General features: G+C 37.4%; 3 protein-coding genes across 5 annotated transcripts in view; all 3 read left to right on the forward strand.

The window, feature by feature from the left end:
• The window catches only part of LOC107754492 (protocadherin alpha-C2-like), a 39,266-nt gene extending 36,619 nt beyond the window's left edge, over positions 1-2,647 (forward strand). For 2 of the 3 annotated variants that reach the window (XM_016570967.1, XM_016570965.1), the window contains exon 4: positions 2,270-2,647. In XM_016570967.1, coding sequence (XP_016426453.1) covers positions 2,270-2,568 — 299 coding nt within the window. In that variant the 3' untranslated portion in view covers positions 2,569-2,647. The remainder of the gene's footprint in view (positions 1-2,269) is intronic. The other variant, XM_016570966.1, reaches the window with a different exon arrangement.
• A 917-nt stretch (positions 2,648-3,564) lies between these two features.
• LOC107754531 (protocadherin gamma-B4-like) lies at positions 3,565-14,046 on the forward strand. The gene is made up of 3 exons (XM_016571008.1): positions 3,565-5,465; positions 11,704-11,749; positions 13,432-14,046. Exons 1-3 carry the CDS (start codon positions 5,452-5,454, stop codon positions 14,044-14,046), a joined length of 675 nt encoding a protein of 224 aa, XP_016426494.1. The 5' UTR covers positions 3,565-5,451.
• Positions 14,047-14,187: 141 nt separating this feature from the next.
• Positions 14,188-17,514, forward strand: part of LOC107754532 (protocadherin beta-16-like) — a 5,736-nt gene continuing 2,409 nt past the window's right edge. Inside the window, exons 1-5 of the mRNA XM_016571009.1 lie at positions 14,188-14,514; positions 15,118-15,745; positions 16,011-16,194; positions 16,662-16,943; positions 17,060-17,097. Coding sequence (XP_016426495.1) covers positions 14,256-14,514; positions 15,118-15,745; positions 16,011-16,194; positions 16,662-16,943; positions 17,060-17,097 — 1,391 coding nt within the window. The 5' untranslated portion in view covers positions 14,188-14,255. The remainder of the gene's footprint in view (positions 14,515-15,117; positions 15,746-16,010; positions 16,195-16,661; positions 16,944-17,059; positions 17,098-17,514) is intronic.

Below are 17,514 nucleotides of genomic sequence, written 5' to 3' on the forward strand. Positions count from 1 at the left end.
GGGCGTTACATTTCCGACGAGTGCTTGCGGTGTTCGGCCAATCAAAATGCACTGGGTCAGCTGGCCAATCAGAGCAGACTGCGCTTGTCGGAAGGAGGGACTTTGTAGAAAACGAAGCGTTTGAGAGAGGCGGGGCATAGAGGACCTACAATAATGTACAGTATTTGAAAAATAATGTGTTTTTTGAACATTAAAGCATGTCAACATATTCTGTTACACCAAATACACAAAATAATGATCTTTAAAAAAGCATCATATGACCCCTTTAAACTGTATTTTGCAAAGATACTAGCTACTCCCAGTTTAAAACAGTTAAAGCAATCTGTAGAAATAACGAATAAATAATCTATATACAGTTGAGGTCAAAAGTTTACATCCCCCTTCCAAAATGTTAATTAATTTGAATTATTTTACCAAAATAAGAGGGATCATACAAAATGCATGTTATTGTTTACATGAGAGAGAGAGAGAGAGAGAGAGCGCAAGAGCGAGAGAGAGAGAGAGAGGGTCACATCACAGTGGAGTCAGCGTACTGACCTGAATAAGATATTTCACATAAAAGATGTTTACATATAGTCCACAAGAGAAACAATAAGTTGAATTTATAAAAATGACCCCGTTCAAAAGTTTACATTCCCTTGATTCTTAATACTGTGTTGTTACCTGAATGATCCACAGCTGTGTTTTTTTGTTTAGTGATACTTGTTCATGAGTCCCTTGTTTGTCCTGAACAGTTAAACTGCCTGCTGTTCTTCAGAAAAATCCATCAGGTCCCACAAATTCTTTGGTTTTGCAGCATTTTTTTGTGTATTTGAATCCTTTCCAACAATGACTGTATGATTTTGAGATCCATCTTTTCACACTGAGGACAACTGAGGGGACTCATATGCAACTATTACAGAAAGTTCAAATGCTCACTGATGCTCCAGAAGGAAAACCATGCATTAAGAGCCGGGGGGGGGGGGGAAAACTTTTTGAATTTGAAGATCAGGGTAAATTTAACTTATTTTGTCTTCTGGGAAACATGTAACTATCTTCTGTAGCCTAGTCTGAAGGGCATTTTGCAGATTCTGAAAGAGGGATGTGAACTTTTGCCCTCAACTGTAGTCTTAAAAATAAATAAAGACCTGCCTAGTTTTTGAACATGTTAATTTGACAGTTTTGAAACCAATGTAAATTAACTCAATAGCATTGCTATTTAGTTAGTTACACCCTAGCACTAGTGGATTTTATGCCTTATAAGGTCAGAAAGATAACTAAAGAAAGAGAGAAACAAAATGGGAGGGCATGGAGAGAGGAAGATTAGATGTGATGAAAGAGTATGTGTGAGAGGGAGAAGAGAGAAAACAAAGCATTTGGGCGTTTAGTTGTTGTGTTGCTGAGGGATTTGGAAGGGTTGTCAGTTCCCTAAGGACTCATAATGGATGCTGCCTGTTTTTCGTTCTTATTTCACACCCACAATCCTGAATACAGACCTTCTTTCACTCACAGATATCGTAGTCAGAATGGTTCCGAGGTTGTAATCCATCTTAATCTTCACCGCAACATAAGCTATAGACAAAAGGCAAAGTGCAAACAAAGACCTGCACACAGATATGATGCCAAAGGTGTTGTCTGTATTAAATTAAGTGATGTTGTGGTGATCCAGTGTCATTATAAATGAAATAACTTGCTCATCAGACAGAGAGAGAGATTTTCAGCAGTGCACAGGGGATGTCAAACATAGATCAGATCAACTACCACAGTAATTTACATTTAAAGACGAGTACATTACACTGCATTACATTCTTTTCTACTGTTTTTATGAGTGAGATTTAACAAGATAAAAATGTGTGGTGGGAATGAATGGTGAATTTTGTCTCTATATGAAAGAAGGCTGGAGGAGAGGGTTGGGCGTGAAACATTTTTAAAGTAAATGTGGCCAATTTTGAGTGCAATGCATCACAGTTTGTAATACAAAATCAAAATGCAAAGCGTTTTCCTTCTCCCAGGCTAAACATTGCTGATTCACTGTGTGCTCTCTGGAGCTCTTTACTGCAGCACAGAGAAGACAGAAATAATTTATGTTTATAGAGGGACAAGTGTCTTCCGCCATGCTTATTTCAGGGTCCAGAGGACCTTTATCATACCTGAAACATGGAGAGGTCCCTCTTAATGTTTTTATTACCCACATTGACTGTTAAATAATGCTTTTCCTTATTTCTTTTTTTCCTAATCGTCATGGGATATCATTTTAGATTGTAATAGATGGTCTCTTTTTCTGTCGTAGATAATGAAGGTGGAGAGGTCTCTCCCCCTGTAGGTGCTGGAGTGGACAGCAACAGTTGGCATTTTCGATATGGGCCGGGTCCGGGAGGCCCTCCACATCTGAAACCCGGTGAAGTTCCTCCTGAAGCCTTCATCATCCCCGGTTCTCCGGCCATTATTTCCATCAGACAAGGACAAGACGGAGATGACAAGAGCGACTTTATTACCTTTGGAAAAAAGGAGGAGGCCAAGAAGAAGAAGAAAAAGAAGAAGGAGAAGAAGGATAAGCGGGAGAAAGGGAAAGATGATGATGATGATTAGAGAGACAGAGGAAGGAGTTAAAGAAAGAGCTGATTTTTTAAGACAGAAGTCTCAACAAAAGTCTGTAGAACAAAATGTGTTTTTATTAATTCTAAAATCCATATTTGGGGCTCAAGCAAACATTTTCTGTTGGATCTAACTGATAAATTTGGGGTGATTTTCTGTCACAGCCGATCTTTTGGCTTTAAGCAGATAGCTTCCCCTTCCTTTTAATGAAGTAATTGATTAATCTCACCTTGATGAATTGTTATATGATTGATTAATATTCTCTCATGCCTCAGCCACTATTCCGCCTAAAATGTCCTTCAGACTCATGTTGGTACGTCTGTCTTATTCATCCTCTTGGTTTTTGTTTTCCAATCTTTTTGATAGGGAGACAAAATCTGATTTGTTTGTTAGCTGTGTGCTGCTTCACATGTGCTTTCGTGGTAAAAAAGAGAAAAAAAAATAAGAGGGATTCAAAATTGAGTAAAGTTAGACATTATGGAAGCAGGACACACACTGGTGTAAATACGCAGGTTGGGCACCGCTGTATGTAAAGCAGTGAAGACGCTAAATTAACGCTTTTGCTCATTCACTTCTCCTGGTGTGGGATTGCAGAATCATCCTTTAAAACAAGAGACTTTGAAACATTTTCACTTATAAAAAATCTCACATCCTGGACAAAAGGGAAAAAACAGTGTTTTATCAAAAAAAGACAAAAACAAAGTACACCGAATGATGGAATGCACTTTTATTTTGTTGCTTTAATTTTGTTACCAGCAAATGTTCTCCAAGGCATAGTATATATGTGAGCAAGTAGTCCCATATATACACATGTGCACATATATATTAGACACACACATCTAGTAAACAGGGTCAACAATCAGTGAATCTCTATAGCGACTCCCAAAACCTCTCCAGGTCTGAAATGTTTCTAACCTGGTTGGCCTTTTGGTTAACCAACAGTTGGAGAGGTACGCTCACAAGTCAATATCATGTAAAGTTAATGAAAATCAGCTCTTCAGGAGCCTGGTTATGTGCTCTGTTGTTATAGGGATGGCTGAGAGAATGTTTATGCATTATGAACAGTATTACTGTTGATTCACCTAACCTTAAACACCTTTGATCCCATAAACTATCCTTAAATACCCTCTGTAGAAAAGGCATGGGGGTTATGCCATGATTTTTTCTGTGACATTGCCTCATACCTGTAGTTTCCCTACTGTCCTTGACCCTGTCATTCCGACCCTAATTGTGTGCCTGCTTTCTCAGCTCAGTATGTCATACACAGAACCTAGTCGCCTCCCTTCTGCTTGCTGTTTGGAGGGCCAACACACCCCAAGAGCAAAGAACACAACATATTAGCTGGGGCTTTTCAAATTCGAAGGGCAGGGTTTTTTTTGTGCGATGTTTTTATAAGCTTTAAGTGAATTTTATTGTTACTGTACAGAGTTTCTGTCTGTCTCTTTCTTGATCTCTCTGCTGGGTAGGCTAGCTCTAGACATTGTGGTGTACTCATGTAGTATGGAGAAATGCAGATGACGCCTGTCAAATCCCCCCCGCCCTGCAGAGGACAGAAGCCCCTCCGACAGCACTGTCATATGTTAATGATCCAGCGCTGTCCAATCAACCTTAGCTCTGTCTCTGTATAAGACATTGTATTTCCTGCTGGTCTCTCATCGGTTCTTTCTCAGACAGAGGAGGAATGGGAGAAGATAGATGTGCAGCTTAGGCAAGGGGTGGAGATTAGTAGAGAAGAACTTTGTGGTGAAAATAGTGGCTTGCCAGTTTGAACCGATGTTGAGGGTGAAGTGTGTAATTTCTGTGCCATTAGCAGCACCAAAAATAATTTTGCCCCGTCTGTCTTTAATAGATCCAGCCATTGGTTTTGAGCTGTGTCAGGCTGATTGGGTTGCTTAAACAAACAGAGCAAGGTTTTCAAAGACACATCCAGTGTTTACACAAGTATCTAAACCTCAAAGAAATACACAAATCATCTGTACAGTTATGAAAACAATCAAGTGTTATTCATTTACGCTAATTAAACATTTTGCATCAATAATACACTACAAAGATTAGACTGTTGTCTCCACCCCATGCCTTCTAGCGTCTGATTACAGCGGCAGTGACACGTCTGTGTTCTGATGCTATTGGTTCCCTCACTTGCCTGCCTACCTTGTTGCCACACACCCAAAAACATCTCAAACCGATGTCACAATTACTCAAACGTGACTGCTGCATGACCTTACTAGAAAGAAAACACTTACTATATAGATATATATATATATGAATATAGATATAGATGGCTATGATTTTACTATTTTTGTTTATAGTTTTTATTCATTATTCACACAAGAGATTTGTGTATGTACCGTCTCTGAGCCTTTTGCTATACTGACACCTCTGCACCGACTTAACAGTGGACAGTTATGACCTTACTAAACCTTGGTATTTGTAAATGCTCTATAGTGTGATGCCCTGAAGCTCTCGTTTTTATCCTATTCTTTTCATTTTTGTTTATGAGAACAAAAAAGAAAGACCAAAAAAAAAATTGTTTGGCTTTGACATACCGATCAAACTAGCACTGTATATTGTAGCTAAATTATGTATGATGATTCTATCACTCCTCTTTCACTTCTTTGACAAAGAAATAAAAAAGAAAAACAGGAAAAAACATCCTGATGTAAAATACAATATGTGTAGTGTATGCTTGTATCTAGTGAGCGTTCATGCTGTCATTCTTTCGTAATGTCTGGTGGTGATCAGTAGGTGGCGCTGTGCTTTCCAACTGAATACGCTCATCTGTTGTAAAACCCTTTTCTTTTGTACACCTGCTCATCAGTATGTGATGGTGAATTAGTGACCTTCATTCCTTTCTTTTTTCTCTTTATTTTTGTCATTATGATGGAAAAGTGGTAATGTGTTTTGTTTATAAATCACGAAATAAACTTTTCTTTCTTAAGAATGTGACATATTGTCAGTGTTTCTGTGTCTGTGAGCCAATTGTTAAAATTATGATGATGATATGCTTTAATCAGAAACATTTAGTTGGTGATATTTGTGTCAGCAGCCAAAAATAAATGGCTTTGGTGTACAATGGAGAACCAAACTGCAAGGAACTACTAGAACTTCAACTGCAAGGAAGTCTGGAGAAGCAAGAGAGAGTAAGAGAAAACCCTACTTGCTCTGACTTGATATTTGGGTCATTTTTTTCTGACAATATTCTTCAGAAATAGATTTTATCCAAGAGAATATATATTATAATCTCACACATATATTTTGTGGACCCTTTTCTTGGTTTGCTTGAAATTGCCTTTGTCCGTTAAATTACAGAATTCAAAATAATGAATAACAATTTTTAAAGTAGAGATTATATTAAAGGGTTAGTTCACCCAAAGATGAAAATTAGCCCACAGTGTTGCGCATGTGCCGGTGAGAATTGTGAAAACCAACGTTTGTTAACAGGAGCAAAGAAAGGAAGCTAAGTTTCCTTACTTTAGCAAAGGAAAACCAGTCTCCTCTTGGCTTATATCGAAATCCTCCGACATTCTTCTTTACAAATCCTAATTTTGTACTAATAAGTGACCATTGTTTTGTTTTGTCTCCCCTGCGCTTCCGCGTGCGTCACTTCTGAGCGGCGCATGCGCAAAGCTGACCTCATTCGTCATCCGCCCGGAGCTGCTTCCGTGTAGGACTGTTGGCGCAAGCTACATTAAAGTGATTATTACGTTTTGAATATGGATATTGAAATTTTAAGTCAAAATGGTAAAATTGTTACCTGTCAACCCACACAGCTTGTCCATAACATAGTTGACAAACTCACCACTAGGTATCAAAATTTTATTAATAATTAATATTGGCAACTAGCAGATAGGTTACACCAATACAATTTTTCAACTGAAACCAACAGTTTTCAATAACCAACAGTTATTGAGAAGGCATATTGTTTTTACACTTTTTCCTGATGTAAAATATATCCTAAATTATAGAATGACTATACAAGACTATAGGACAATGACTATATATATAGCCTATATATTGTGATGCAGTTAAGACACCACAGACACACATTTAATCTATATCAGCTTTGACAAGCAGTCAGAGCTTCTCAGCCAACAATCTAGATAAGTGTGACTGTATGTGTGAAGGCTCAGATTTACCACACTTCTCTCTACTCATCTGCCCCTCAGTGTTTCTCTTTGATGACAGTAATCATGATTAGAATTCACTGAGAGATTTCCTAATGCAGACATCTTGCTCTGAAATCATGCTCTTTCCAGCAGTGTCTGCTGTTCATGCTAATGATGGTACTGTTTCCAGCACCTCTGTGAGGTTAACGGAAGGTCATATTAAAAATGTGTGTACCATTTATGCATTGCTTGTTATCTTTCTTTGATTTGATGCTACTTCCAGCCATTTAACATGTGACAAAGTTATGTTTGTTCTTTCATATATTCAAAATCCGCTTTAATCTAACATCAGAGAAAGTGAGTGAGTGAGCGTGTGTCTGTGTTGGTGCATGAGGGAGGTTCAAGGGTTCAGCTTGTAATTTTGCCTACAGAAAAATTATATATTTCTTTCTCAGTACCCTCTCTTTTATTTGATCTTGGAGGTTTCTATGGTTACTACAATGATGGGACGAATTTCCATGTCAACAATTCAATTCAGAATTGAGTGTCTGAACAGACATAAAGGTGACAATAAGGAGAGAGAGGTACTGGTACAGATTGTGCTACTATTGCTGACAGTCTCATAACTTCATAGAATTCTAGAGGCTCCACCCATTTAACCTCATAAACTAGAGTTGTTCTCATGGTAGCTGTATACTACACCCAGAAGCAGTTATTTATGGTCGTGACCAGTTTGTGTTTTAAATATCTTCTAATTTCTGCTGTTTGTGGTGAGAATCAAACAAACAACATTATAATGAGATAGTGATGGCCAAAGGCAGTAGAACTGCATTACAGCACAGCAGGTCACAAATGCAGTAGTAATAAATAGATGTTAAACTAAAACTAAAACTTAAAATAAAATAAAATAAAATAGACATTAAACTGAAATTCAGGACAAGATGTCAATATACAGAGAAAAAAATCTAATCTGTAGATTGTATGGATTATTCTGGAATAAAACTACAAATTATTATCATAGTATCATGCATTTATAAATCAAATGTATATTATTAGTACAATTATATACAGTATGCAAAGGCTATTGCTGATTTATAGAGTTTATTTATAGAGCTCAGGACATAATATTCATGGGTAGTTCCACCTTTACTGAGCCAAGTGTTCCTGTTTGTCCTCCAATGACAGTAATTAATGAAAATGCTTTTATTTTAAATTCAATTAAATTATATTTAATTATATTAATTTTGTTTATTTTATTTATTTATTTTTTTTAGTATTTGCTTTTTTACTCACCTAGAAACCTCAAATATTTATTTTCACTTTACACTTAATTCCAGGACATTTAAAATCTGTTTATTTCCAGGTGTAAATTTTCAGTGGACATTAATACTCGTCTGTAGGTATTAATTTAATTAAAGGTAATCAGGCCCATCAATGACTGATTCACATCTGCTTTCTGAAGTGAGGTTTCCTTGATTTTATGCTTGTTTTCAGCAGTACACACATTGTGTACAGTAACAGCTAAGCCTATGGGACGCCTTTCTATAAAAGTTCATCGGGGGTCATCGGTCGGGGAGTGAGGTAAGGTGAGTGTTTTTGTTTTTTCTGTTCTGCTCTTTTAAGCTTGAATGACTCAGCATGCATATCCTGCTGAGACTACGCACTTGCGAATCAAAGACACAGTGACAGCTAAATTAACGGTTGCCATAAATCAGAGATGAAACTCTTGCATAAACTGCCATCCACCACGGGGAACAGAATAAAAGTACAGGTTAGAACATTCACCTTGATGTGCACTTTCAATCACAACATGAGTTAGAACAGGAGGGCTGTGCAAGTGTATTGTGTATATACAATTGTGGGTTCCTTAGGAAGTAAAGCTGAAGAGTAAGAAAGCTGGTTTAAAATTTAAGAGTGCAAAGGAAAACATATTGGTTGCAGCTTTTTTGAACGTTATTCTTCTACTCATATTAAAGCTAAACTCATTAACAGCAACTAGCTTACAGTGTCATGAACCCCACTTCAGATGATTGCTTACTAAAGGCGTTTACTGAAGATTATGAGATGCACTAAATATGCATGCCGTGTATGAAGTCTGTAAAACTGAGAAAACATTTCCATGGACAGGACATAGACAAATGGACCTGCATTTTGTTGAAATGTGAAAATGAAATCTAAATTAAAAGAAAAAAAAAAAAGTTTACAGTTAATGTTAGTATAATTTAGTTTTATAATGCAATGACAAGGACAATCTTGTCTTATCAGATTTCTGAGCAAAACATACTTTGATATAGTCACATACTCCTTTAAAATGGAAAAAAGGTCAAATGACAGTTTTATAGTTTCAAAAAATGATTTCAAACTGAATGTTGTAACAGCTTTCATATCATAAGACACTTTTTATTCTTGCCAACAGATGTGGTAGATGCTGTAGATAATAAGCATTCAAACTACAGGCATCCATGGTACATAAATGAAAGTGTTTAAATGTTAAAACGTATGACATTATTTGACAGATGAAATTAGGCCTAGTTGCATTTAATTTCTTTGTATTAATAAATAATGAGATAAAACAAAACAAAAATGTTAAAGCATTTTTGTAAATATGACAATTTTATGAACAAAACCATTTACATTTATATATAAAATTATACCAACTAAATACATAAAGGTAAAAATCAACTTTACTAATACAACTAGATTCAACGTAAATAATCACATCTCTTCGGCTGTCAAAATGGACATGGGTGTCGTCGATAAAAAAGGTGCTGTAAGCTGTTCAGGAAACCACTAGTAACTGATGACATAAGCTCAGCCTTCAGTACTGTGTCTTTATGAGTCTTGTTCAAAACTAATGAATATTTCCTTTCTTTTTAACCCCCGTCTCAGCATCTGGTATGAGACTGAAACACACACGTTGAGATACTGAGTTTGCTTACATTTCTGTGCGACTAAACAGCGCCACCGCCTGTAAGCATTTCACGATCTCTGTGTGTTTGAGGTTTATGAATTCAGAATAAGGAAATGAGTAGCTCTCCTGTCCTGTATTGTCTGTTTTATACTTTTATTATTAATTGCGAAATTTGAAGACAAAAATAATGAGAATTCATACAACTGTCATATACTCAAATGACAATGCAAAATAAAACTAAGTTACTAATAACTTAGTTTTAAAATAAGTAACTAAGTGGGGGATAGTAAAATAAGTAACTAAATTGGAGATTAGGCCGGGTATTTGTGAACTTTAATGTATAAAATGTATCATACAAAACTGAGAAGTTGACAATATGAATTGATATATGAGATGTGTTTTTACTAATGATATAGTTTAGATAAGGTAATTTAATTTTGCACATCCTCAAATCAGAATGAGGTCGGTGTTTGATCACGTGATAGCATTATTCATTAGGCTCGTTTGAGATTAGCAAAAGGCTCGTTTGAGATGAGCAAAATCTGCGCAGAACCGATCACCGGTGAGATGCATGCTGGTTAGAAAAGTGTCCGAGTTACGTCCGACTTGCCCTGATGTCATGCTGACGTGTGCCAAAAAACTCTCGCGGCTGTATCGGATTGTGCAGTCGAGCGCAGTTGCTCTCCACACGTGATGCTGCATTCTCTTCTAAAATTATTTTTTTTATTTTTTTTATCTGATTTCATGTGATTATGTGTTTAAATTATGCATGCATATTCCCAAACACTGTAACAGTGTGATCTCTGTTTTAGATATGTGATTGTTGTCATATTTCTATAAAAATCTAAAATACATGTTTGTACACTCTAAAAAATGCTGGGTTATTTCAACCCAACTTTGGGTCGAATTTGGACTAACCCAAATTTTGGTTAGCGGTTAGACTAGAAAGCTTGCAAAGAGTGCTCATAACCAGTAAAAAGCTGTCACTCTTTGTTTAGTGAGTGTATACACGATGTATTATAACATACATCGTGCCGCAAAATGTATAAGAATATACATTACATTTCAAAAGTCGCGTTCTCCATGGCGTCCTACGTTTTTGACCTTTTTGAGTTTTGTGAAGAATGTTATTTTCTTTGAAAATATATTGGATGATTATCATCAACTTATACATGTTAAAGTCATATTTTAGTTTTCTACAATTTAGCTGAATCCACACTGTTCATCCCCATTTTCTGTTTTACAGAGTATCCAAGATTCATCAGATTTTTTTCAGAACACGTTGTATAATAACTGTTCTGCATAATAATAATAATAATAATAATAATAGTAATAATAATAATAATAATAATATATGTTCAGGCTCAGCCTCTCTCTACATCTGGCATGCAGGTGTGTGAACTGTTTGACGTGAGGTGCAGGAGATTAACATGCAATTCCAGCCTGACTCACTGCGCGCCGCTGCTCTGCTCCATCTGCTCTCTTCTCCTCTATTCAAAAGTGGAACAGCAAGGATATATGGCCAGTAGTGAAATATAGATTATGTATTTTAACAACATAATGCAAAATAGGGTGACACGGCCGGCCCTGTGAGTTAAGACAGCACTAAACCTAAAAGAATAACTTCAACAAATATGCCCTGTCTATTCGATTCACTCTCGGAGTGGAAATCGTTTCTGACTTTCCCCAGGACCTGACTTGGAGTTGGAGAGAGAATAAGGTATCCTTATTGATATTTTGGTCGAGTTTTGTATTCTCATCAATGTTATTAATATGGAATTAACTTCTAAAGATATTAATCCCCAAGACAGTTCATTTCACTTCAATCATAAAATGGCATTTCTATTTGAGTGGCGCGTGTCGCTGTCCATGGTCCTGCACAGTGAATCATTATTATATTTTATTATAATACAGCTCTATTTGTGTTCTTGAGCATTACGGTTGTTTTGTGAAGTCATTAAGTGAAAGTAATTTTCTTCATCCTGTCAAAGATGTTGATATTTCTTTCATTTAACCGCTGTTCAGTAGTAAAACGTTATACACTACCGGTCAAAAGTTTGAGATCCTAACGATTGTTAATGTTTTTTACAGGAGTTTCTTATGCTCATCAAGGCTGCATTTATATGCGTTTAATGCACATTTACTTTTACAGATGAGCTGTGATATGAAATCAAATGATTTTGTGCTTCTTCTAAAGAGATTAAATTGTTTGAAGTTTCAGCCATTCCCAGCGCACATCTCCTTCCAAGTTATGTAGTAATCTGTGTTGTGGATGATCCTGGATGGACTGATGAGAAAAGGAGTGATTCGTTCCAGTAAGGTTAATTATATTTGTATTTATTTATTTACTTTTAACATATTAAGTGCAATGGTGTAAATTTGAAAATGTGCGTTTTTCTATAAGAAAATGCATTAATTGCTTTTGTTTCTGTACAGAAAACGGCCTAGAATACTTTCTTGTTTTTTCAGTGCTGTCTTGTAGAAATGTATGAATATTTTGGGTATGTATGTTCATTCTGTACACTCTTAAAAAAATAAAGGTTCTTTATTGCCATCAATGGTTCTATGAAGAACCTTTCCAATGCAGAAAAGGTCCTTGATAGTCAAAAAAAGGTTCTTTAGATTTTTAAGTGATGTTTATAAACAAATTTCGGGAGGAGCACGCACAATTAACACGGCCAGTTCATCATTAGTGATTACACCATTTATCCAATCAGCACAAGAGAAAACTCCTATAAATAACCAAGTACGTCCTACCTTCGTTTTCTCTCGACTTTCAGCATCCCTCCGCCACCCCGACCCCACACCTTCAGCATAGTTTCTACCCCAGCACGGGGAGAAGCACTCGGGGGGAGCGCTTTTGGGCCGGGCTGGACATCGAGCTCGGACCCCTCTCCCCGGACAGGGGGGGGTGCCCCGGGCTCGGGAGTCTTGCCGAGCTCGGAGCCCTCTCCCTGGACAGCACGCCAAATACGCATAACCTTTATTTAATTATAAGAAAGTGTGACCTCGTGAAAATGTACTTCAAAATGGTTCTTTTAGGAACTGTTCACTGAAAGGTTTTCTAGGGAACCAAAAATGTTTCTTCTATGCCATAGAATCTATGGCATCACTGAAAAAACCTTTTGGAACCTTTATTTTTAAGAGTGTACATTGCTAACTACTTTAGGTACTTGAAAAGTTGCGCGTCCAAATCCAGTTAAAGGCTCTGTCTCGTCTCACCTTAAGTCTATAGCAAAATGTATGCGCATTTAACAGTTTTAATAGGTGGAAGTTTTGTATTCCTGTCCTCGATGTTGTTATATTGAATACGTTTAAGATTTTAAATTCTCACGTTAGTAGCTTTCACTTAAGCACAAGACTTCAAAAATGAAAAATGAATGACTTTTAATAGAAAGCCTGTCTCTGGACAGTTGAGGTTTTGCTTTTTAATTACCTAGCACTATAAATAGCCGTTTTGTTGTTTTTATATCTATATCATAGAATCCAGAGTTTTCCTCCACTGTATATCGTTAAAGTTGTGAATGTTATGCAGTTTCTCAGTTTAACTCGCAGTGTCGCTGTTCACCAGTAAAATCATTTTATTTCATTTTGTATTTCATACTCCACCCTGTTCCTGATGTCATGTTTAGGGCTTCTAGCTCACATCGTAGCAAAAACGTAGACGTATCTCCAATCTTTTTTTACCATCTAGTTTTCTAAACACAGTTCAGACAAATGTTTTCGTTTACATGTTGATTGTATAACAAGTATTTTTCGTTGTCTTTTTTTTTTCTCCCCGAGATGGATTTTAGAGGCATCAGTGTTGCTGATGAGATGTTTGGCCTTTTGTTCTTCGTGCTGATGGCGCACACCGCTTATGGAGACGTGAGCTATTCTTTCCTGGAGGAGATGAAACGCGGATCTGTGATTGGAAATATCGCGAAGGATCTCGTGCTCGATGTGAACAGACTGTCATCTCGAAAAGCTCGGATTGATACTGAAGGTAACAGAAAACGATACTGTAACATTAATATGAATACTGGAGAACTGATCGTAGCGGAGAGAATCGACAGAGAGGGACTATGCAATGAAAGAATTGTCTGTGCTCTCAATTTCGAATTGGTTCTAGAACACCCATTGGCGATGCATCGTGTGACAATACACATACAAGATATTAATGACAACACACCAGCATTTCCTAAAGATGTAATAAAGCTTGAGATAAGTGAGAATGCTGTGAAAGGCGCTCGGTTCCGCGTGAATGAGGCTCATGATGCAGACATAGGAAAGAATGGAGTACAAAGCTATTCGATTGAAAGGAATGAGCATTTTATTTTATCCGAAAGTACAAAGGCGGATGGTGGCAAAACTATTGAGTTAGTGTTAGACAAAGAGTTGGACCGTGAGCAACAAAAACACACACACACACACACACACACACCCCAGTTTGTTGTTTCTCACTTAATCCTTTAGGAAATATCAATGTTATGCAGTTTCGTATTTCAACTCGCTGTGTCGCTGTTCACCTGCAAAAGCATGTGTGTCTTTAGTACACATCTCTCCACCCTGCTTGTGATGTCATTCACATGACTTCAAGCTGGTTTTGTGATAAAGAATCCTCGACGTTGACTGACTGCCTATTCCTTACTTCGTTCGATTTTTCTGTGTTTAGTTTTAAGCGTATGTTTGCTTTACACGTGTATTGTTATATTTCTGGATTTAATGTCTGCTTAACATCTGAAGCATTACAAAGGTTCGGCGTCACTAGTGAGATGTTTGGCCTTTTGTTCTTCGTGCTGATGGCGCACACCGCTTATGGAGACGTGAGCTATTCTTTCCTGGAGGAGATGAAACGCGGATCTGTGATTGGAAATATCGCGAAGGATCTCGTGCTCGATGTGAACAGACTGTCATCTCGAAAAGCTCGGATTGATACTGAAGGTAACAGAAAACGATACTGTAACATTAATATGAATACTGGAGAACTGATCGTAGCGGAGAGAATCGACAGAGAGGGACTATGCAATGAAAGAATTGTCTGTGCTCTCAATTTCGAATTGGTTCTAGAACACCCATTGGCGATGCATCGTGTGACAATACAAATACAAGATATTAATGACAACACACCAGCATTTCCTAAAGATGTAATAAAGCTTGAGATAAGTGAGAATGCTGTGAAAGGCGCTCGGTTCCGCGTGAATGAGGCTCATGATGCAGACATAGGAAAGAATGGAGTACAAAGCTATTCCATTGAAAAGAATGACCATTTTCTTTTATCTGTAAGTACAAAGGCGGATGGTGGCAAAAATATTGAGTTAGTGTTAGAGAGAGAGTTGGACCGTGAGCAACAAAAACAACTGACATTAATTCTCACTGCGGTAGACGGCGGGACTCCACGGAGATCAGGTACTGTAGCCATACACGTCACTGTGCTGGATGCTAATGATAATGCTCCAGTCTTTAGTCAGGCCGTCTATAAAGTCAGTCTGCCTGAAAATTCTCCAAAAAGAATGCTCACTGGGAAGGCTCGCTTTGATATTGAAGGTAACAGAAAACGATACTGCGACATTAATCTAAATACTGGAGAACTGACCGTAGCGGAGAGAATCGACAGAGAAGAGATTTGTGAAAAGAAATCTTCATGTGTAATAAATCAGGAACTTGTGCTAGAAAATCCGTTAGGTTTGCATCGCGTCATTTTCAATATTGAGGACATAAATGATAATTCACCACAGTTTAAACAAAGTGTTATCAAATTTGAAATACGGGAATCGGCACTTAAAGGTTCTCGTTACTTATTAGATGAGGCTCATGATGCAGATATTAGTATGAATGCAGTGCAGTCATACATGTTGCAAGAAAATGAACACTTTCTTCTTCGTGTACTTACGCGTACAAATGGAAGAACATATGGAGAGCTAGTTCTTAATAAAGAATTGGATCGTGAGCAGCAGAAAGAGGTAACATTAATTCTCACTGCGGTAGACGGCGGGACTCCACCGAGATCAGGTACTGTAGCCATACACGTCACTGTGCTGGATGCTAATGATAATGCTCCCGTCTTTAGTCAGACCGTCTATAAAGTCAGTCTGCCTGAAAATTCTCCTCTAGATACTGTAGTGGTAACAGTGAGCGCTACTGATGCTGACGAGGGACAAAACGGAGAAGTGACATATGAATTTAGTCGTATTTCCGAAACTGCAAAAGAATTATTTAATCTGAATGAGAACAGTGGAGAGATTAAAGTTAAAGGCCCCATTGATTTTGAGGAGGACGTAAAATATGAGATGCTTATTGAGGGTAAGGATGGTTTTGGTCTTTCTTCAGACACTAAAGTAATTGTAGAAATTAGAGATGTTAATGACAATGCCCCCATTATAGTGATTAAGTCTTTAAATAGCGACTGATGCTGACGAGGGACAAAATGGAGAAGTGACTTATGAATTTGGCCATTTATCCGAACGGCTTTTGGAAATATTTTCTCTTAATTCCTTATCTGGAGAGATTAAACTAGCAGGGCTGATTGATTATGAGGATGTGAGTTCAATTGAACTGCCAATTCAAGCCAAAGATGGTCAAGGGTTAGCCAATCATTGTTCTGTATTAATAGATGTTATTGATGTCAATGGGGCGCGGGAACTCTCCGCAGCACTTACAATTATGACGCATACCTGACCACGGGCTCGCGCACTAGTGACTTCAAGTTCGTCAGATCTTATAACGAGGGCACGCTGACTGCTGACCTGACTCTGAACAAGACTCAATCCGCTGTGGATGATCTTGAAGGGCTTGATGCGGAAATGCTCGATTCGTTTCAGGTAGGAATTAGTCTTTCTTAAATATATATTTTTTATTTTATTTTATTTAGAACTTGTTGAGTTAAAGCGTATCTGTGTTTTATGTTGACTGCCTTTTTATAACTGCAGACACGTTGACAATTTTGAAGGACAGTTTGAAATCGGAAAAGAAACTGCATTAAGTGTACTTTTTCTGGTATGTATGAGGAGTCATGAGGCTTGTTTCACGAAAAAAAGTAATTATTTGTTTATTGCTAATATTGTGAATTTGAATTGTGTTTGGCCTTTTAGGGGTCAAAGAAATCTGTGCCTCTTGTAAAGCTTATTTTACCGTCTTGTCTAATACCCGGTTGTGTCCACATAGGTTATAATATTACAATTACTGCTACTGATGAGGGCTCCCCGCCTTTATCTTCCACTAAGAATATTCACCTGACTGTAGCTGACGTGAATGATAATCCACCTGTATTTCAGGAGCAGAGTTACAGAGCTCATGTGCAAGAAAATAACAAACCGGGCTCCTCTATTTGTTCAGTATCAGCTACAGACCCGGACTGGAGACAGAATGGCACTGTAGTTTAAATATTGTGAATTTGAATTGTGTTTGGCCTTTTAGGGGTCAAAGAAATCTGTGCCTCTTGTAAAGCTTATTTTACCGTCTTGTCTAATACCCGGTTGTGTCCACATAGATTGTGCTGTTTGTAATGGGACTTGTCCTAAAACGTTGGTATTTTAAGGAGTTTTGTGTTTCTCTCTTCGATGTTTCCTTAATGTGAAATAAGCTTTTTAAGGGAATTCAGTTGTAATGTTGGTAATATTCTGTTCAGCAAATTATTTTAATCGCCCTCTTAGTCGAACTGGAAAGGTCATTTGTGCACACACACACTTGCATTTGTGGTTTACGGGGACTCACCATAGGCATAATGTTTTTTTTTACTGTACAAACTATTTTCTATCGCTCTACACCTAAACCTACCCCTCACAAAAAACTACTGGCTATTTTTGAATGTCATAAAACACCCTTTTGTATGGTTTTTAAGCCTTTTGTTTTACGGGGACACAGGAAGTGTCCTCATAAACCTTGTTTACGTTGTAGTACCCATGTCATTATACACATTTGTGTCCTCATAAACCATATATACCA

Source organism: Sinocyclocheilus rhinocerous, unplaced genomic scaffold (assembly GCF_001515625.1).
Source record: "Sinocyclocheilus rhinocerous isolate Xijiao unplaced genomic scaffold, SAMN03320098_v1.1 scaffold50, whole genome shotgun sequence".
Classification (NCBI taxonomy): domain Eukaryota; kingdom Metazoa; phylum Chordata; class Actinopteri; order Cypriniformes; family Cyprinidae; genus Sinocyclocheilus; species Sinocyclocheilus rhinocerous.

Excerpts from the sequence above, each read along its gene's own strand:
- LOC107754531 (XM_016571008.1), top strand. Across the intron at positions 11,750-13,431 it reads ATTTACTTTTACAGATGAGC|CTGATGGCGCACACCGCTTA; the intron begins TGTGATATGAAA and ends TTGTTCTTCGTG.